The 22,002-nt window shown below is 36.7% G+C and overlaps 1 protein-coding gene across 2 annotated transcripts; it reads left to right on the forward strand.

Annotated features, from left to right (window-relative positions):
- The first annotated feature begins 780 nt into the window (after positions 1–780).
- LOC121407733 (mRNA cap guanine-N7 methyltransferase-like) lies at positions 781–21,295 on the forward strand. 2 transcript variants are annotated; one of them, XM_041598928.1, is made up of 11 exons: positions 781–904; positions 6,249–6,436; positions 6,981–7,091; positions 7,926–8,058; positions 9,953–10,074; positions 10,576–10,757; positions 11,197–11,361; positions 12,039–12,156; positions 13,027–13,149; positions 14,813–15,125; positions 17,193–21,295. In XM_041598928.1, exons 1-10 carry the CDS (start codon positions 898–900, stop codon positions 15,080–15,082), a joined length of 1,419 nt encoding a protein of 472 aa, XP_041454862.1. In that variant the 5' UTR covers positions 781–897; the 3' UTR covers positions 15,083–15,125; positions 17,193–21,295. The 2 variants fall into 2 exon arrangements, with proteins under 2 accessions (XP_041454862.1, XP_041454863.1); XM_041598929.1 differs by having other exon boundaries at positions 6,252–6,436.
- The last annotated feature ends 707 nt before the right edge of the window (positions 21,296–22,002 follow it).

A 22,002-nucleotide genomic window follows, 5' to 3' on the forward strand; every position in this document is an offset into this window, starting at 1 on the left:
AGAACTTTAGTATTGTCATTTAACCGCGCGCAGCGCGGAAGCAAAATTTATATATAAATTTAGAGCAAGAGTGAAGGAGTTTCTCTTTGAGAAAATAGAAATAAAGAAAAAAAAAAAAACCACAAAGCTACCTTTCTTCCCTTTCCTCCCTTCCCTTTTCCTTTTCTCCTCTCTTTTTTCCCTTTTTTTTTTCTTTTTGGGGACTTTTTTTTTTGGGGGGGACGACCGCCCCCACCACCCCCCATGGCTACGCGCCTGCCATATGGCCCATTTCTTTAGTAGAACCAAATTCTTTGCGATTGAATTTGTTTTCTTATTGATTTTGGGTGAGTTGTAAAAACCACCATCTGTTTTGTTTTTCGATGTTGTTCAGCAACCATAGATTTATTTTTTTAGAAAAGATTTAAGGTTAAAGCTTTCCCCCTCCCTCGGCTCTTACGTGGGTACATAATATTTCCCCCAGCCCCCCCTTCTGGCACCCCCCATAAAAAAGACCGTACACTATAGGCCTACGAGTATATAGTGTCCTACACTGCATGACCGGTACCAGCGGGTACCGGTGTATTTTTCATAGATATTAATTATCAAGCCTAAATCTAAACTTCAAGAAAATTCTTTTAAACCACGCATGAATATGCAGAAACCGGTAGATGATGTCTTCGACTCGGACTTCGACTTTTCGTCGCCGGGCTCCGTCGTCGACGCCCGTTTCGTTTCGACCCCGTTTTGACTTATAAGCTGAAGAGCTAAGTCTTTGTACTTTCCGCGCAATCGACGTCCGCGCGTATCCACGCGCCGTGCACGCAGTACAACACGTGTGAGTGGATTCGTTATTCCTGTAACTTTTTCTGTTTCCAGTATCCAAATATTCCACCAAATTAACACAAATCAACAAATATGAGTGGTAAGAATCATTTCTTGTATTCTTAAGATTTCAAAAATCTATCTTGTATTACAATATTTCTTGGGATTATATTGAACTTAGACCTTTAATGTGAGGTGATGTGCTTTTGCATGCCGTAATGAGTTTAGCTCGGTCCCATTCGCAGAGAACCACGTTTGTGAACTTGCTTTTTTTTAATTTAAAGAGAGATCTTTCTTGACGAAATTCCACCAATCTTATGATTACAAGCCAGTGTAGAATATCATCACAGCACATGTCGATACACATAGGCATGATCATAACAGGAGCCTTGGCTCAGGCTAATTTGAATGTAAATTTATAAAATATATGGAAAATGGAAAGCCCAAAATTTGTAAGTTGAAATTTGATATGTTCACGATGTTGTCACTCAGTCTCAGTGGGTGGCAAATTGTCCATATACTGCACAATGGATAGACCATCACTGCTGAGCGAATCGGAAACTGCTGATTGGTCTGGTCATCGCGCAGATCACGTCATGAGACTAGACATGACTACATCATGATTAGCCAGGGGCGTTGTGGGGAGTGAAAGTTATATACTGTACGTAGCTCACTCCCCACTAACGCCAGGAATCACCGTACATGCCTTTGCGTGTCGGACAGGATTACCCATGGTGAACCTAGACCTAAATCACCAATTTTAGTTATAGTTTTTCGCCCAAAGTTATGTACATGGGCAAGTTTTATGTTTACCCCCATTTGATTAGATTTCTTTTATTTTTCATTAAATAAATAGTCGTAAAATTGAAAGAAATTAAGAGCAATAGCGTTCACTTACCCCTGTCTGTTTACGAAGCCATTTTGATTTCTTTTGTTATGATACCTAGATACACACGCGTGCAGAGCTGCAACTTAGATTTTAAAAATACTTGCATTTGTCAATAAAAATCACGATTTGTAAAATATTTGTTTCGGTTGAAAAATATCATGAAATAATTTATATGATATTTATCGATAAAGAAAAATATTTTGCGATTCCTGATATCTATCGGCAGATGCAAATATTTTTTTAATCCAGGTTGGCGGTTTGACTGCCAACTTGAACTGCCAAAATAGTTCCTTCGGACTGCATGCGAAAGTATCGATAACGATATCTGGTCATATTGTCTACGTGGGAAATGGTTTTGGTTCGTAATCCGATCGCTCCAATATTGATCGAAAAATGATTGAGATTCGGAAATTTCATGCATATTCATGCGACGCTCCGAAACCCGGAAATCAATTGGCTTTGTGCATGTTGCGATAAACTCTACAATCTCCAATGAACACGATGCCATATCAACGCTAATTTGTAAGATTTTGATGGAAAAGCAATAATAAGTCAATAATTCGCTTACGGTACCTGTGCGTTACCAATGAGAAAATAGATCCTCCGAGATCACCTTTCATAATTCATATAAAATATAGGAAACTGAAATTCTAGGTCAATTTTGGTACAAGGCGATAGAGAATTGTACACACTTGTTTTGGTGGAATACTTGGGCAATGGAAGTTGCACTGCATATGCTTACTATATTTTCGTTCATAAATTGGCTCTCAGCAGTGGCTGGATGATGTCATGTATTAAGCAAAATGTACATGCCCACTAGCGTTGAACGTTCCGCTATCTGTTCTATACAATTTGCCACTGTGGTTGTTGTTGCCTGTTAGTGTTGGACTTAAAAAAATAATCGCCATAGGCCATAATTCATGATTTTATATGTTTTTATTAAAAAACAAAGAGACAAGCACGCAGATGCTTAGAATACAAAGTCTGGTCTAAGCCTGTGTCATGTCAGTGTCAGAATTATTTTGTTGAGAATCCTGTGCTGTTGGTGATGCACGTCACGCTGGTTGGAATCCAGTCGTATTCCGATCATAGATCTACATGTAGAGTAAAGTGCCCCAAAATCGGACACTTAGCACAATTTGACCAACATAAAAATATGGTACAATCATTGAATCAAATGAAAATCATGTGTAGATGTTGAATAGTAATGTCATACAAAAATAAAATTGAAATGAATATGGCAAACAGAAATTCTTTACTTATACTAGCAGAATCTTGTTTTTTGACAAAAATCGGACACAGTTTCCAAACATTGAATGCCTAGAGTTGTGCGCCGTGATCGATTTCAGCGATTTGAATCGTGCTCTAAACCATGCGTGTGAGAGCTGCTGAATAGCAATTACTCTGCAACGCACGTAATAATCAACCTGGAAGTTGCAAGTTGCAGCTGTCATCATCCCGCATTGCGCTCAGACTCCCTGTTGAATGAAGGCAACCTGCTAGCATGCTGTTGATTTTACTTCAGTGCAAATGCAGACAATCATTACATGTATATTGATTATTACATGTATGGCAGTTGAATTTCAAGATTGACTTGACCTGAAGATTTTTGCATGGACCGGCATGTGCAATACGCTGGTTTAACACCGTACTCTTTTATTCAATAGTGTATTGGTTTTTGAGTTGTCATTTGGTAGATATAGCCCTAAATTTGCAAGAAGATTTGCAACCTCTGAACAAAACTACCGTACTGATGTCTCTGTGTCTACCCATTTTTTGGTGACTCCACTTTTTAAATCTGAGGTACAAGCTTCTGCGTGCTCTAGAAATGTGTTACATATTCTGCATGTTAAGGGCAATATTTGCTTTTCAAAGGGGAATTGTTAGTTGAAGTCAGGAAGCTCCTGTGGTGAGTGATAGTGTCATATTCCTTGAAAGTTTGACCCAGACAGTTGTAAGAGTAAAATAATCATATTCATACATGTACCGTAAGTAACGGACTATAAACCGCACCCGTGGATTATCCGCACCACCAACTTTGGACTAAAAAAAAAATCCTCTCATGTACCATTTGAGGTACAAAGTAACAAAAACTATGTGAAATATTTCAAAGCATCCAAAGAGTTTAACGGTGTGTGGAAGTCTGCTGTTTTTGATCAATTCATCTACAAATGTTAGAAAGAAAGGTCCCGACAATATTGGCCACTTACACACTCACTCGCCTCACAGCCACAGTGTACACACACACAGCACTGCCGTTCTTGTACATTGCAAACTACGATACAGTACCAGTACATCTTATCAAATTACAAATTATGATCTGTGTCTTTCCCAGCGTAGGAGGAAGAAACATTCACATTTCTTGCATCACAACCTCACAATCACTTTCAGAAATTTGATGTCTTAGCATGAATTTCGGATGCGGGATTACAGTAAGGTTCAAGAAACAAAGAAATTGGCATTTTTTCCAGTTGTTTTTTACGGCTTCGTGCCCTCTCTCTCGTGCGTGGTTTACATGGTATCTTATGAAAAGCAAACAGGAAAAAAACAAGCTGGCCCGAAACGGGACATTGAATAGCGCCAGCTTAAGTCGCACTTTAACCACATTACAACGCTATCTCTAAGCTCACACTCAACTCTCGCTCATTACCGAGTATGCTTTGCGTCTCTTTTAACTTAGCCAGGGAACTTCACTACTTTGAATCGAGAATAAAGTCAAAATTAGTGTCATAAAGGTGGGTGCGTTTGTTATAGACAATATTTAAGATTGTAATAATCGCTTCCCGCGGCTCATACCCCTCTAAACGACATTGCCTGGGCTGCTACTCCCGGCCACTCGATGTGTTGTGAACTGGCAGACATCGTACATGTATGGGAGGGGTTACGGCGGGCTGGCTCAGACCCATCACCGTGTATAAACCGCACCCCCAACTTTTGCTTGTATCCGGCTGAGAAAAAAGGTGCGGTTAATACACCGTTACGGTATTTTATGTTGCAACATGTATCAACTTTTTCTTTCTAGAATATTTGAGTTTCACTTGTGGCTCCTGTTCTCTCACATGAAAAGAAGAAATAGTAGTGTAATTATTGATCATTTGTAAATATATTCAATGACAGTTTTAAATTAATAAGTTGAACAAATATTTGGATTGATGATTTATATTGCACAATTATTAATTTCATCTTTCAATTGAATTTGAGTTCTGCCTCTTAGAGCAGAAGAAATTATAGTTCGATTATTGAGAATTTGGATGCCTCTATAACTTTGAATTGGAAAGTTGTGAGCTTAATCGTATTGGTATAATTTAACTAAGTTGCAACATCTTTAACTTTATCTTGTGACAGTATTTGAGTTTCGCTGGCTGTTATAGCATTCTTTCACATGAACAAGAAGAAATAATCAATATGATTATCGATCAGTCATATTGTAATCCTATAAAGGTTTGAATTGGGAAGTTGTCAAAATCTTTGTATTGGTATGAAATTACGTATCAAACTATTAATTTTATCATCTAAAATAAATAAGTCTCGCTTGTTCTTCAAACGACTGGGGATGTAACGCATAGAAAAGGATAGAATGATGATTTGTTTCCTACATGAATTTATAACAGTTTTGAAGTAAAAGCAGAGTCATATTGATATGATTATATTTTTAACCCGATAATCAACTTTCCTTAAAAGTGTTCAAGAAAGATGCAACTAGTCACTTGGTCAATACCGACAACCGGCTGTTGCGCTTTCAATTTTCTCTCAGGAAAAGTATGGTGCAGTGTGCTCCCTAGTGGGAACCTGTTTTGCATCATGATCATTATCTGGTATTGCCCCCGCTCTATCAGGGATGAACATGTACATGTATGTGGGCATCACTCGTTCTTAAAGGGACATATTTACGTCTTTAATCACATCACATTTTGAGCTTGAAAATAGCATGATTTAACAAACGTCTATCAAGAAGATATAGGTCACAAGAAAGTGTTATCTTGACCTGATTAAATCACAACTTCTTTTCAAACCTATATTATTTTAAGGCATAATTCTTAAGGTTTATCATGATGGGGGAAAAATCATTTGGACTCCAACAAAAAAAAGTGTAAAAACAACAACTTTTATCAGGTGAAAATATTCCTTTTGTAGTTTGTAGATCAAGAGTTGAGACTACACTCTATAGAATATTTGAATTCAAATTCATTGCATGAAAGAATTGATCCTTCCTCTTTGCAAAGAAAGGGGAAAAAAAGATAGATATGTAGAGCAGCAGCGATGCAATTAAAAGAGATATTATGATCTGCACCTAACTTATTTAAATATGTACATGTAGAACTTTTCTCAATGCATATTACTTTAATGAAAGAAGCTCCTTTTTAAGGGCCCTGCCTACTGACAGAATCTTCATTTAAACAAATATACCCCAGTTTTTTTTTATCATCCACATACAAAGCAATATCGATTTAAACTCTGAAACCTTAACTGATTGGATTATTGTTGTGGCTTTTGTACAAAGTGTATAATGCGTTGCTGTTAAGTTCTATAACCTTATTTTGTTATGGTCTGCCAGCAGACAGTACAGCAGAGGTAGCAGTAGAGCAGGCTCCTGAGGAGACCCCTGAAGCAGTGACAGATGGAGGTGATGCTACACAAGCAGAAGAGAAGATGGAGGAATCAACATCAGCTCCATCAGAAGAGACAACAGAAGGTACAACAGAAGCTGCAACAGAAGGTTCAACAGAAGCTAAGAAAGAAACGGTGAGTATTTCAGCAAGCAGTGCAATCCTGACTGACAGGATATTTTCTCCAGAGAATAGTTTTGCTTGCCAAGATTGATTTTCATTTTTCATTTATGGTCATTTGAGAAAAGCTCTCAACTACGTTCTATACAGTCCTATGTAAGAGAGAGAAAAAAAATTGCTACACGAAAGACCATTGTGTAGCAGTCTTTAAACAATAGCGATGTGATACCAGGAAAATTATTCTCTTATCTCAAAGCTCATCTATTCTTTTTTGTCATTTTGATGTGCTATTAGTTGATTACTAATGAAGTTCAAATAAATATTTAATTTCCGTACTTCACAATGGTTACAGAAGTCATTATCGATAGATTGTAAAGTGAAGGACATACCTGTTTGCCATTGTTTACTTATATCCGCTGTATCTATATTTTTAAATCACACTCTTGATTGGATCAAGAGAAATTGTTCATGTATGAATGGATGACATGTTTACTCGAAATGGTTTTACATGTAATCTAAATCTCTATCTTTGTTTTCTTTTTTTATTCATGTTTTTGCAGGGTATGTCAGGGACCGTAGCAAAGCACTACAATGATCTAAGAGAAGGAACATTGTTTGACAGAGCCAGGAGCAGAATTTACTACCAACGAAATTTCAATAACTGGATAAAGGTGAGACAGAAGTTATTCTCAACTGAACAGTAAATTTCATTTGCTGCTTTTCCTCTTGTATTTTATTTCAATAAGTGCTTGCCTTACAGTATGTTAACTGTATAAGTCTATTGCAAATTTTTAAAGTTTTCTTCAAAATATTGAAGGGATGGAAGTGAACAGACCTCTATTTCTAAGCTGGCAGCTGCAAGAATTGCATTAAAAAGAAGATTATTTGACAGTTTGCAGATTTTCACATACTGTTGAACATATTGTGAATTTGAAAGCTGTAAGCATTACACAGGCTTTTTTGCTAAGTCCTAAAAGCTCAGCACATCTACTGTTCCCAGTCATTTGACCTGTTCATATGACATCTGGGGGTGTTTCACAAAGATTAAAGCATGACTTATAGTCCCACTTAAAAGCCTATTTGCATGCGGTATAATAGGCATTACCACATTGGTCAGATCATGCCGAGAGGACGCGCACTACTGCGTATTGATCAATAAGATTGTGTGTTGCATATTATGTATGCGTTAACATTAAACCCATCGGTTTCTGGAACCTGGTGATCCATGTACAAAGAGTATGGGACTTACATATTTCAGTAGTCAACGGATTAAGTGCGATTTAAGTCATACTTAAATGCACATGCTATCTGTGATTACAATGTGTAATGTAGACATGTATTTTGTTGAATCAGTGGGTTGGTTATAGCTTCAAATATTTTGTTTCTTTTAGCGTGTGAAAAAAATAACCCCTTGAGTGAAAGCCATAACATTGCTGAACAAATTAGGTAATGGCAATTCAGAAGGCCTATTACATGTTAACGCTTGTCCAACATTCAATTGACAGAGTATGATCATCGCAAACTCACTGAAGGCTGTTAACAGAAAGAAAGGTTGTACAGTACTTGATCTTTGCTGCGGGAAAGGAGGAGATCTTCTCAAATGGACCAAAGGAAACCTCAAGAAATTAGTCTGTGCAGGTAACATATTCTTGTCTTTGTCATTTATATTTGGATTTATTGATAATATTCTTGATTCAGAATTATTTACACCATCATGCATTTGGAGATTTCTGCCATTCTACATTCTGTTTTAGTGTTTTATTTTTAAGCCATCAATTCTTTTTGTGTCTGTCTTATTTGATTATTGTAGAATTAGTTATGTATTTGCTATTCAGTCTTAGTTTTAAAGAAATATTTATTTGTTAATCTTTTTTGGGGGGCAGGGAGCAGAGGTTGGTTATTATATATTTTTTTTATTATGATTCTTACAGAATCAAAGTTTTTTCTTGGGTATTAAAGAATTGCAGTAAAGACCAAGTCAGGGACAGGGTCTTTTGCACTAGCAAGGGAGGGGCACATTAAAATCAAATGTAGGATTCAGTCATCCCCCCAGGATGGAATCAAACCCACGATCTTTGGTTCATCATGCAGATGCTTTACCGACAAAGCCAACTCGCTCCCCAGTAGTGATAATTAAATAACTAAAATAATTTTAGAATATGTCAGGCCTGATATTCTCCCGATATTTATCGGGTTCCCAATATTTTTTCACCAACATAGGTGGTCTCTGAGATCGATGTAAATCCGGTATAAAATTAAGGGGGGTTAGTGTGTCTATTTTCGATGCCTTATTCGCAAAATTGCTAGAAAATGAAGGGCACATTGTTCCCAAATTCACACAGAGTTAAAAGTTCTGGCAACTTGCTGTCGTTACTTTTTATGAAAATTGCCATCATGCATTCGAAAACTTGATTCTTCGACGGCTATTTGAAGTTTATCGCACACAGTCGGTATGGATCATGGGTGCTGCCATTTTGTATTACCCACCAGACCGTTTGCATGTTGCAGTGGAGGAAACAGTGTGCACTCGGTGCGCGCGCGATGGCAGCAATCGATTCATGCATGCAGGCGCTATGATAACCCAGGGAAGCTCCCTGGGTTAGCGCAAGGCGTGATTACGGTGATTTGTCAATACGGGAGTTCTTTCGTGCGAGTGAAAAAACAAGAAAAGTTTGTGAAAAATTGTGGCTTTTCAAAGAAATTTCTTTATCGAGGTGAAGAGGCGAGGGTGAAAGGGATCGACGCTTCAGTTCGTAAGAAATGGACTTGGAAGTGGGTTAAAAAATCAGTGGATGGAAAGGTGGCAAGTAAGTGCATACGGAAAATTGAGGAACCCGGTAAAGCTTACTGTACGGGAGGTATTGTTGCATGCACTACCAATGAAAGTATATTTCCTGGTGAATTTAAGCTTTTGTGCCTCAGAAACACAATTCTTTCCCTTTTATTCAGCAAATTCCAGGTACTTCATGGTGTCGAGGAGATGCCTTCTAGATCCTCTGAAAACCTCCAAATCCATGAGCTTTGGGGGGCTTCGCCCCCTCGACCGCCTCCGGGGCGTTGTCCCTGGACCCTCGGCCGTTAGGTGCGAGACTCTGGTCACCTCGCTCCCTACATTCACAAAAAACAGATATTTTTGAAAATTGCCACTCTCAGGCCTGATATCTGGAATTGCAACATTTTTTAAATATGGAGGGCAGGAAAGAAAAGTAAGGTATGATGTTATTACTTCAATTGTAATGATGTGGTGGATATCTTATAGAGTACCAAAGTGTGACGTCATCAATTTTCCAATTTTGGTTCTGAAAGCTAGGAACCAGGCCGATAATACATTGACTTCAACAGGCTAATTATGTATTCATGAGGTCATATCTCAGGCCCCTATGGACCAATAGCACCAAATTTTGGTAGTGGAGGTATTTCATCATGCTCTACCAAAACATGGTATCAAAAGTGCTTAAATGCAAAACAAGTTTTTTTGTGACATAATCACTTCGGTACTCTATAAATGACAATTTTTGTCTCCTTGTTGCAGATATCGCAGCTGTGTCAGTACAACAGTGTCAGAAGAGATACAGAGACATGGCAGACAGGAATAGACGTACTGGTAATGCAAAGACCTTTGCAGCAGAATTCATTGCAGCAGATTGTGCTGAGGTAAAGTTCTTGTAATGTAAGACACTGAAAATTCATAAGATAATAACATATTTGTCCACATTTGTTATGTGTTTGTGTTGGGATCACAGAGAGAACAATTATTAATCTCTTGCTCTGAATATGAAGGGCAGTTTTTAAATTATCAGATTCTATGTATCCTTGATAAGTGATGGGTTGTTTCATGACAATTTTCTTTTCATAGAGATTTATGACATATTTTCAGTGAACTCTTTCCTCAATGCAATATCCATTACAACTTTCTCAAAGACATGTAAAATTTACCACGAATTAAGTATAATTATCAAAGTTTGGAACAGTTACTAATGTCTCTAATGAATAAGTTACTTTGTAAGGCTTCTCTGAACTGATCCATTACCATATATTTTGATGACAAAATGGATGTTTTCAATTAGTTTGAGATACAAGACGGGGTCATGTCATTTACTAATAGTTTAAACGGTACCTTTGGATTTACAACTCATGTTACCTTTGTCTCTGCAGGTGATTTTATCAGAACGCTACCAAGACAAAGACATCGTCTTTGACCTTTGCAGCTGTCAGTTTTCCTTCCATTACTCATTTGAGACTGCTGCCAGGGCAAGGACTATGCTCAGGAACGCCTGTGAGAGACTGCGACCCGGTGGATACTTTGTCGGAACCATTCCTAATGGATACGAGCTTGTGTAAGGAGCCATTCAATTATTCACTTCAAATTTTTAATGGACTTTGGAATAGAATACCTGGCAAATGATCATATATATTATGGGGGGAAAGGATAAAAAAGTTGCTGTTTGCCCTGATCTTCCCTCCTTTTTTTTACTGTGTTTGGATGGGAAGGTTGGGAAAAGACATGAAATATAGTTATGCATTCTTTTTCTCTTGTTTCAGTTCCTCTGTCATTTTAGAGATCGACGGGAACTGGTTGATGTAATGTACAGGGGGGTTGAAGAGATAAAAAGTTACAAGTACCGGGTAGTAGATTTAAGGGTCTGGATGTGGAATTTATTGGTTGATGTTAGGGGAGACAATTATTTGTGAACAGCAATACGTGGTCATCTATTTTGCTGTTACTCATTTTCTTTCAATTTATTCTATTCATCACTTTCTCTTTTTTTGGTACAGATCAAGGTTAAAAGCGAGTGAAGATCTGTCATTCGGCAATGATGTGTACAAGGTCACCTTTGAGAACAAAGATTCTTTCCCACTCTTTGGATGCAAGTATGATTTCCATCTTGAGGGTGTAGTAGATTGTCCTGAGTTCTTGATCTACTTCCCTCTCCTTGAAGAGTAAGTAGTACATTTTCAGTGGTAGTAGTCAAATGCGTTTTAGAATCATGTTGTATTTAGTGATGTTCAGTGTTAAACATGTCAAATTTCACTCATGTTTTTATGCATTATCTATCCTATAAATATGTATTACTTCCATATGGTACAGAATAATTTGATTTTTAATCATGAAACTTTTCCAATTCATATGTTTCTTCTGTAATTTATGGACATAGAACAATCATGAATATAACAAAAAATGAAATAAAACTTAAATAATGCATGTTAGAAAGCACAGACATAGTAAGACAAGATCAAATGTGTGCTTTGAAGCTCAAATAAAGTATAAGGGGAAAATTATAAGAGTGAGAAGTAAAGAGTATAAAATGATAACGTTTTATTTACCCAGGGTAGCCACTTCAGTTCGAAAACTGCTCTACCAACAGGCCCTTCATTACTTAATACATTTGTTATTATTCATCTCTATTCTAAATGCTGAGCATCTGTCCAGAAAGCAGAAGACCCCATTTTAAAATTCTTTGGTATGACTAGGCCGGGGATCGAATCCACGACCTCCCGTTGATGAGGCTTTATAACTGTCTAAGCCAACATGCAGGTCCTGGTACCTCCCAAACTACTATATCTTTCTCTATTTTTTTTAATTAATTTTCGTTTTATGTTTATTTCCTTTCATACAGGATGGCTAAAGAGTTCGATATGGAATTAGTGTACTTCAAGAAGTTCCAGGAAGTGTATGAAGACAATTGTGGTGAAACAGACAACCAAGCTCTCATGTCAAAGATGCAAGCTCTTGAGGTACATATAAAAATGATAATAATAATAATGATAATGTAGGATATTCGTATATTGCTTATCTCCAACTTGCTAGATGCTCAAGGTGCTCCTATCTTACCCTGGCTAAACTTAACAAGTTAAAGATAAACACCAGTTGTGGTAACGATTTCAAAATGAATTCAAACAGAATCCGATAAAATGGCCACCCAAGTGTTTGTATGTATGAATAAAAACTATGTGCCAACTGACTCTTGGCAGAAATGCTAAATTGCTGAGAAATGAGCAAATTAAGCACAGAATTCCAATTTTTGTGTCAGTGATCATCAGAATTATCTGTTTTCAGCTAAAATTACATGATTTCACAAAGATAAGTTTATTTCAATGTACCAGATCTAGATATATTATAACATTGTGGCAGTTAACCTTGATTTTAAAGACTTTCTCATGAAATAATTGTTTGCTACAACTACTGTATTTTACCTGTAAGTATTAAGTGTGTCAAATGTTCACGTATTTACATGTGTACATGTCATGAAATTGTATGTATGCGATAATGCGAATACCAGTGCTATTTCTATCCTGCACACAACTCCATTTGAATAGAAACATATATTGGTCAATATGGATTACGCTTTAATTGCTAATGTTTTATCACATTACTTAAGTCATGAATGAAATCTGTATGGAAAGGGAAGTAAATAACGGAATTTCTTTGTTCTTCATTTCGTACCTGAATTCCACCTTTTTGAAAATGCGCAGATTATTCAAATAGAAGAAAGTTTAGGATGTATATCAAAATATGAGCATTTAATTTCAGAGCATGTTTCTTGTTTCTGGCTTTTTTTATATCAGGGTTTTACATATCAGCCAATGTTTGTTTTATTCTTTCAGCAATACCCTCCTGAGAAGGGCACCCCACCTGCCAGTAAGAAAGATGATGACTACAGCCATGCTGTTACCAGGCATACAGAGGTCATGGGTATGGAGAATGAAGAGAAGAAACCAACATCCATCGTAAGTTACGGCCACCGCACACCTTACGACTGTTTGCTATCCAAGTTTGGAACAAATCGCATTTTGCTCATTTTCTGAAAATGTGAAAATATTATTTCATTTGAGGTCAAAATTAATTGAAAGAATACTAATATAACCATTTGGAAAGATTGCAAGCTTTTATTTTGGATTAAAGGCCTAATTGGCTTCAAATCGTAGCCAATGGTACGACTGTTATGATGTCATTACGACTAGATATAAAATTCGCTTTTATTCTAAGAAGGATGATAGCATAGTCACAGTTTTGAACATACATGTAGGTATTTGTGCGATTTAGAACATTACACAGTAAGAAATTCCAAGTCTCAATATAAGCATCAAATTCTGCTACATTTTATTCTGAAATCGGATCACAGACCAGTCTTAAGGTGTGCGGTCATCTTTACTCAATCAGTAGATTATGTGATCATTTTCCAATGAGTTTATGTACGTTTAACCCTATCTAGGCCGGGGTATTTTGGGAGTTCATATGGCGGGGGGGGGGCCTCCCAGGCCCCCCCTTAAGATCTCGGCCGTCGACCACGCGATCGCGCCGAAAATCGGCACGCGGGTTGGCTTGGACATAATCTACAAGATTGTATAGTAATTTTTTTCATGCGAATCGCTATTAAGTGATTATTCTAATTTATGCGTAATTAGTATGCGAAATCATTCTTTTTCCTCTAACTCCCTAAATAAAGCTCCATATGTACTAATTTTTGGTATAGAAACTCTTTGTGGTGTTCTTAGCAAGTGTACATGAAAAAAATTGCGATATCAAATCATTTTCTTATGTATTATATTGTTTTTTGCAATTTCCTATGTATTTCTTTGTTTTTTGACCTTTTGTTTTTCATTGTTTTTTTCAATGAAATTTGTTGGGGACTCTTCTGTGATCATAAAAAGCATTAAAAAAATACATTTAGACCAGCAAAACTAAAAATAATCATGCATTTATGAATTTTGGTTGAAAACACAATTTGCATTGACTTTGTACACGAAATCACGTTTTTGAGCAATTTTTGGTCTGACATGCACTTACATAATGTTGCGTAATTTCGGAACCACGTACCCGGGTGATGCAAAATTGGTCTCAAAAGGTGCGCAAGACTTGAAAGTAAAAAGTCAGCGAGCAGCGTGGTCAAAAAAATTTTGCGCGGCGAAAATATCGCGTGATTCGTTGAGGGGGGGCCTCCGAGGCCCCCCCCCCCCGGCCTAGATAGGGTTAAGTAAGTTTTCATGCCTCCATCCTCAACAATGAACATTTTATAATTTCTCTACTTTTTCTCTTGAGGGGCAGTAGGTGGTCTCAATTGCTTGAGATACATAATGAGAAAATGTGTTCTGCAGATATTTCCAGAGACAAGGAGCATCTTAAGGGGAGGGGGGGTATGAAAACCTATTGACTAATCTTATAGAAGGGAAATTATCTACACAAGATTTACAATTATAAAATATAATTGTCAGTTTGAGGATCTCTTTTTTTTGAAACTGTCATTTTGATGTATCTATTCTCATTCTGTTCTCTTTTTTTGGTGGGGGGCATCTGATCCTTCATGAAATTCATTCTCCTGTAAGATGAATAATGTCTGGCATTTTGAAATTGCAGGAAATCTAAACTAGGCTGTGTTGTTCTCTTATACAGGGCACCCTTTCCAAGTCCGAATGGGAGGCATCTAGCCTCTACTGTGCCTTCGCCTTCAAGAAAGCTGGTGACTTCGAGGAAGAGGAAGAGGAGGAGGCGGCACCTGCTGAAGAGGAGAAGAAGGAGGAGGAAGAGAAGACGGAAGAGGTTGCCAATGGCAACGGCGACGAAGCTGCCGAAGCGGAAGGCGAAGGTGGGGAGGAGGGCGGAGCCGAGGCAGAGGCAGAAGCAGAGGCTGAAGAAGGAGGTGGAGAAGAAGAAGCTCAATGAGTGGGGAAAGGAATCCATACTACCTGATTGATTATGAATACAGGTGAGAACACTTACATCTAGGAGTAGAAGAATGTCAAGTATGCAGACACCTTGGCCCGTATTCTGAAGTCGGGTTTTCCTTAGACCACGGTCTGTGCTAAAATTATGGGGAGCCAAAACTTCAACATTTCTGTCTATATTATATATTTCAAATGTTCACTTTTGCTACCTTTTGCTTTCAAAACGAAGAATAATACTTCAAAATACTTCAGTTATCATTCCCACATGATTATGAACAGTTTGAGTATTATATCATTTAACAATTGTATGTGCATTTTTAGTGATTTGTGCCCCATTTGGCTTTCCATAGTTTAACCATAACTTTAAATCAGGGTTTAATTTAAACCCAAGTTCAGAATATGGGCCTCTGGGTGAAATCATTTGCAGAGGTACACAATGTAGATAAGGTAGTGCTGAAAAAGACTGCTTGTTCTCTTTTGGTGCAAGTTCCGAAAAGTTAACTGTTTAACGAACAAGAAGAAACAAGTCCTTTTCAGGACTACCTTGTCTTCATAGTGTGTACGCAAAGCTCTTCACCCAGTCTTACCATGATTCAAACCTTCAAAGCTCATATTCACTCCCCATTTTATAAGTTGACCTCATGTGAGTAAAAACTTTGGTTTAGTCAGTGAGATTCATGAGACCCTTCGGTTTGATCATCAGAAGTTAGTCATAGACACCGTTCTCACTTCCTTCCTAAAACTAGTTTAGTGGAAACTAGATTAACGTGTAGTGAGAATGGTCTTGAAAGCGATCTTCCAAACTGGTTCAGAAAACCACCTCACGATGTACTTTTCAAGATCGCCTTGCCTCATTAAATTGGTTTTAGCGTAAGTGAGAACACAACTGTTCTTCGGGATGCGATCTTCGCACATTTTGAGCATGCTACTTTACGTGATAGGTGTAGAATCCTACACTGCGGTTTCAAATTTCGCGCGAAACGTGTCACCCCACTGAGAGCGTTTCCATAGCAACAAGATTGCTTTCTGTGAAGTGATATTGAAAACCACTTTCGTGTGATCAGGTGGGAACGCTAGCAAAGCGATCTTCCAAACCGGTTTCCTGAATCAGTTTCCAGTAAACTAGTTATAGAAAGTCTGAGAACTCAAATAAATTCATTTTGTTTTGGTTAAAGCGTTTTCTCGGTCCCAGCAGAGTAGTTAAGATTAGCATAACTGGAAATAAAATGGAGGATGGGCTAAAGGGCAAACAGACCAAATGGTTAGTAGATGCACTGGTTGAATATGAACTAGAATTAGATCATGTTTGATGAGGCCAAATGGAAAATATACAAATTTGTAAGACCAAATTGCAATTCACCATTTACCTTACTACAAGTCATTGTACCTTTACAGAATTCAAAATGACTGCATTAATGGGAGCTCAAATTATGTTCAAGAAGCTCCCAAATCCTATGCTCTATCTCTACTGATTTTAACAAACCTTGAAGCATCAGTTTGTTTGAGAGACAGAAAGTTAATAGCGCCATCTTGTGGTGACTTTATTACATTTGCTTCTTCAGATATTTGACTGTTGAATTATGTTATACAAAACCATTTCCTGTTTTGAGCTATTGATGTATGCCTTGAGCATGGGTTGAATTATAGAGCTATCATTTACATTTTGTCACCATTTTTTGTTTGTCATGAATTAGCATGTTAGTCTGGCTATTGTCATCTGCATGGCAATGTAGTGATTATAATTTTTATTTTTTTATTTTAGTATCTAGCAGTCAATCATGATTTTAGGATTCAATTTTTTTATTTATGTATGATTATAATTCATGAACATGAATATTAACCTACACATACTAAAAGATAATGCATTGCATTATGTTTATTTTTTATGCTATATGTTTAATCATAAAATACATTAGACAATTGTATTCTGTGGAAAATTGAATACTGTTTTATGACACTTATTACTAACATGCTTTCAAATTGTGTCTCTGTTTTATAATGAGAGAATGTGTTCATTTTTTTATACTGTAAATCAGCTATTCATCAATTATCTTCTTTTAATCATTCATCAATTATTTCTTTACTTCTGTCATGTTTTACATATACAGGATGAGCATCTGAAGGAATACCACATAAGAAAAGTAAAGTCATCCGCAGGATTTAAACCAATGAAGACATTCAGGGGAAAGGAAATTAAAGGCATGGTTAAATATGTACCTTTAAATCAATACTTAATGGGCACACAGTCCTCTTTTGAGAGACAGAAGAATTTAAATCATACATTTATAAAGGAGTTATTGGCCTTCTGTTTCTCAACAGAGTGTGTGTTGGTTCACCTATTCATGTTGTATATTTCTTGTGTGTTTTTTTTTTATCAAGGACACCATTGAATTTTCAATTTTCATTTGTCTTGCTTTGTAGATTTCAGTTTGTAACATGTGAATACTCAATAAGATTATGCTCCGTTTGAGTTCATTTTTTTTTAAAGAAAATAAATGCAAATTGACAAGGTGCAGTTTGCTGATATATGCCATCCAAGCACTTGTCTCAATTTCACTTTCATTTATCATAGAAAGATTTATGGTGTGATATGAGGGCCCGTTTAGCATGAATGGATGTCAAATGATGGATATAAAGTAGGATACATGTGATGTTTGTCACAGAAACTTCGTATGTTTTGAAATTGATCTCATCCTTTTCAAGACCACCCCCCTTGATGGTGTAGAAATCTTCTCAGCTTGCATAGAAACTATTATTTTGCATATATATTTGAATCTTACAATTTGTCCTAAAATATATTTTCATTGGAGGTTATTATTTTCTCTTTTAAAAATACACTACTGTTTTTGTATTGAGGAGTTTTTTTGGAATTAAAACGAAAATTAGGATTGTTGCATCTTGTATAAAAGCTATCATATAAATCCATTTTTGTTTGTGTGTAATGCAGAAGTCTATAGTGTACGTATGGTATACTCTATCAATCAAGGAGGGTTTACCATCATTGAATACAAGTGTGTACATAGAATGTATATGTTAAGTTGAGAATGATATGCACAATGAATTGTTATTGATCCCTGTGAAGAGCTCTGATTTCCTAATGTTACGTACCAGCTCAGGATTGTTGTTTTTATTTTCCCCAAAGTTGACAGGTCCTTGCATTACAAGATCTATTTATGTAAGGTGTGTCATTCTCCCAGCCTCATTAACACCATTTGAGCCTCAGTTTATTACCATCCCATAGAAATTTGCGTTTAACGATTATTCGTGTTTCTGTCAGTTTCCGAGAATTAAGGCTCTTCATGATTTTGTGAAATAGGTCCCGAGCGGGATGTTTCACATATTAACTTAAGTGTAACATAAGCATGTGTCTCCTCAGATGCATTGGCTAGTGCGGATGTGGTATTATAACCTGCATAACAAGAAGTCAAGAGCGACTTTACCTCACACTTAAATCTTTGTGAAATATTCCACGGTTTCCAGTTTAGATACAATTCTGCAATACTATGCATCTTAGATGGCATTCACCTTCAAATAGGCAAAGCATGGGAGATTTCAGACACGCCAAACATACCTACTTAAAATGTGTAAAGGAAATGGATAGATTGCAGTTGTGTTTATATAGTCCCACCTATTCTTTATCTTGTTATCAGTGAACCAGATTGGTTTGTATTATGTTTTCATCTGTCCATGTAATTCAGAAGTAGAACTGGGGACCATTCCATGAAAGTTGTCAGCACTGACAAGTTGTCGATGGTTACCATGTATTTACAGTCTAAAACCTACACTTCTTGGCCATTCAAAACCAAGAGAAGATGTCATGGTCCCGTCTTACAAAGAGTTAAAATTGATCCAATCAACCTCAATTCCATGGAAATCCATCGTCATAATATTTTCTCCAAGAAATTTGAACAATGTCCTTTGTAAACAAATTGAAGCACACTGAATTGTCAAGAAAACCATGAATGTATGAATATGCATTATAGTTAGAAACTATTTTTAACAAACATGCATAATAGGTATTGATGTTGCTGGCTTTCCATAGTTTTGGTTGATTGGATCAATTGCAACTATTTGTAAGACGGGGCCCAGATCTGATAATGTTGATGAAACAGAACGTTCCCCATATGCAAGCCCATTCTATTGGTGTTCAGACCTAATCGGATAATCCATCATCATAATTTTGTAAATTTGAGGCTCTGCTTTGATGAATGTATCATCTACAGACATCCTTCAGGTGATCAATGCCGTTACATCACAACAATAACTTCTTTGAATAAATAAATTTCACACAGATAATATTCACAATCGAGTAAGAAATCATGAAATGTTGTGATCTTACCTTGAAATTCTACATTATGTTTTGCTTTTTATCAGTTTTATACTGGGGGTCCATTGCAGAAAAAGTTGCATTTAAACACAAGTCAAAAAATCAATTGCAAGTCCCAAATGCACGCTGTTGATTGGTTGAAAATCAAGTTGCGAATGATGTTTAGAGTTGTGATTGATTGCAACTCTTCCTGCAACAGGCCCCTGGTCAGTTAAAACAATTTTAGCCACCATAGTGTGTTAAGACATAAAATGTGATATGTATTTCTTTTACTAGCATATTCTCTGTAAGGATGTTGGCAGGCACTCCTTGCCTGTCTTGGCTTTGCAATAGGCTAAATATGCAAACCAAACCATGCCAATCTATGTACATGTATATTATTACACTGTTTAATTGGAAACACATAGTACTTCATGCAATACAAGTTACAATATCAAGGATTAGCTCCTGTGTGATATTACATGCTACATATTGGATTATTGTACGTTGTTTCATTGTTGTGTTTATGGTTCATTTTAGATCAGTGTTAACAACGGCATGATTGAAACTTTTAAAGACTTATTTTTCAAAAACTTATTTTCAGTGCCTTTCCTTGAAAGAGTGACATACTTATTAGTTCAAAACATATTCTCTTACTCTCTTACTCCTAAATACCATTTTAGGAGCCAAGAGAAAAAACTTTAAAAAATATCATTGACTTGGAGCAAGTACCACAATTGTTGGTGACTGATCTTGTGATTGATCTTGGGGATTTATAGTAGATTGTGGTCAATGTAATCAATCATTGTTCTGAAACTAATTGCAAAGCTTAGTGTGAACTGACCCTTGACTGAGTCTGTATGCTCTGCATCCTCAAAGCACTGTACGTATTGCAATCCAATCGTACGGGGAATTTTCTCGCGCTTTTTACTTCTACAGACGATGTCTGCCACACAAACTGGCCAAATTTTGTTATTTATTGCTGTTTGTGTTTTAGCAAGAAGTGATCGAGTTATGTACATAATTAAGATTTAAAAAAGTGACAGTTGGTTGGTGACTATATCATTTTCTCTGATATCTGTTTAATGTTATGCAATCTTCTAATATGCTCTATTTAGGGGAAGGGGTGAATTCATTGACTGTCTGTATTATATCTAAATTATGATACTTTTGATTGAAAGGGCTTGTAGAATTTTATTTTTACTGAAGGAAATTCCTCTTTCTGCTTCCCTTACATATATGAAGTATGATTCGGAAGCATTTATTAATATTTCTGTAGCGTGTGATTTGCCCTACTGCTGAAGGGAGTTCATGGATCGATATCTTACACTTAAGACTACACAAGGTAGAATAGAAACGTGTGTGAAACATACAGGAATTTCTTTTGTTACTATAAAATGCATTCCTTTACATGATCTAATGATGTTAATAATAAAGATTCAGGGAGCTGACATAGAATTGATTTAAGAGCAAGCATTTGCATATAGAAGTTGAATGGAAGTGTCAATAACTGTTGCATGGCGTAGGGATGGGAAAGTTCGTATGAACAAATTGTTATAATAAGATTGTGATGTTGTTGTATAGGGGTTTAACAACCCACTTTTGATGTGATATTATTTTGAATTCCCAACTTTGTGTGGGCGTTTATTTTTGCTTCTCTTTGGTAATGTATAGTTTTGATCAGTGGTGTATGAAAATAAGGACACTGCGGAAGTTTCCTCCCATGAAATATTTCCCTCCCATTTTTCGTTGATGTACATTGCTCTGTTTTTTTTGGTAATTACTTGAGGAAAAAAATGCGTAACAATTTTTGTAGTATGGCTCAGAATTCTGTAAAGAATTTTAAATGTTGTAGAAGTGTAACAATAGCTCAATTAAAAAGACTGGAATGTATTCTAAATTCGACTTCTTGACTTTTACTTTCTTTAGTTTAATATTTTGTGTGTAAGCTTGGCAGTACTCCACCTACATGATCACTGTATCAAGCAACATTAATGGAATGATGAATACAGCGTGTACCCATCTCGTGCTAACAAAAATCGGGAGGGGCTATGCATGTTTCTACCAAATATGATTAGTGGTAAGTTTGGATCAAGTTCATATTTGCAGGGTGAACTGCAAATCGCCTGTTTCACTTTTCAAAGAAAAGAGTAAGAGCAACGAGTAGATTTAAGATTAATATACTTACATACAATGTCACACACTCCTACCACCTGTACGGTGAAAGTACAAGCAAAAGTAGGTGAAGGAGGTCTGATGAATAAAGGAGGAAGGAATAAAAGAGGATAAGGAGGAAGAACAAAAAAAGGAGAGAAGGAGTGAGAGAGTTGTGTCTAAGGGGGGGGGGGTGGTAAAGATGTAATACACAAATCACGTTTTGACGTGCGAGTATTCATCCATTACCATGGCAATATCACGAGTAGCGTGATGATGGGTGTTGCGTCTGCTAAGACAAATACCACTTACATTGGCCATATAAAATGCCGCCCAGGGGATGTGTATATTACGAATCCATGTTGTATTGTTATTTCTTTTCCATTGCCACCGGTGATTCCACAGATTCTTTTTAAATGTTTTGATGAGATTTATCGCTATCTTCCCATCCTCCTGAT

This window comes from Lytechinus variegatus, chromosome 2, assembly GCF_018143015.1.
Source record: "Lytechinus variegatus isolate NC3 chromosome 2, Lvar_3.0, whole genome shotgun sequence".
NCBI classification, from domain to species: domain Eukaryota; kingdom Metazoa; phylum Echinodermata; class Echinoidea; order Temnopleuroida; family Toxopneustidae; genus Lytechinus; species Lytechinus variegatus.

Bases quoted from the DNA above. Each gene is read 5' to 3' on its own strand.
- LOC121407733 (XM_041598928.1), top strand. The intron at 6,437-6,980 runs GTGAGTATTTCA...ATGTTTTTGCAG, and splicing joins CAGAAGCTAAGAAAGAAACG to GGTATGTCAGGGACCGTAGC. The intron at 11,362-12,038 runs GTAAGTAGTACA...CCTTTCATACAG, and splicing joins TACTTCCCTCTCCTTGAAGA to GATGGCTAAAGAGTTCGATA.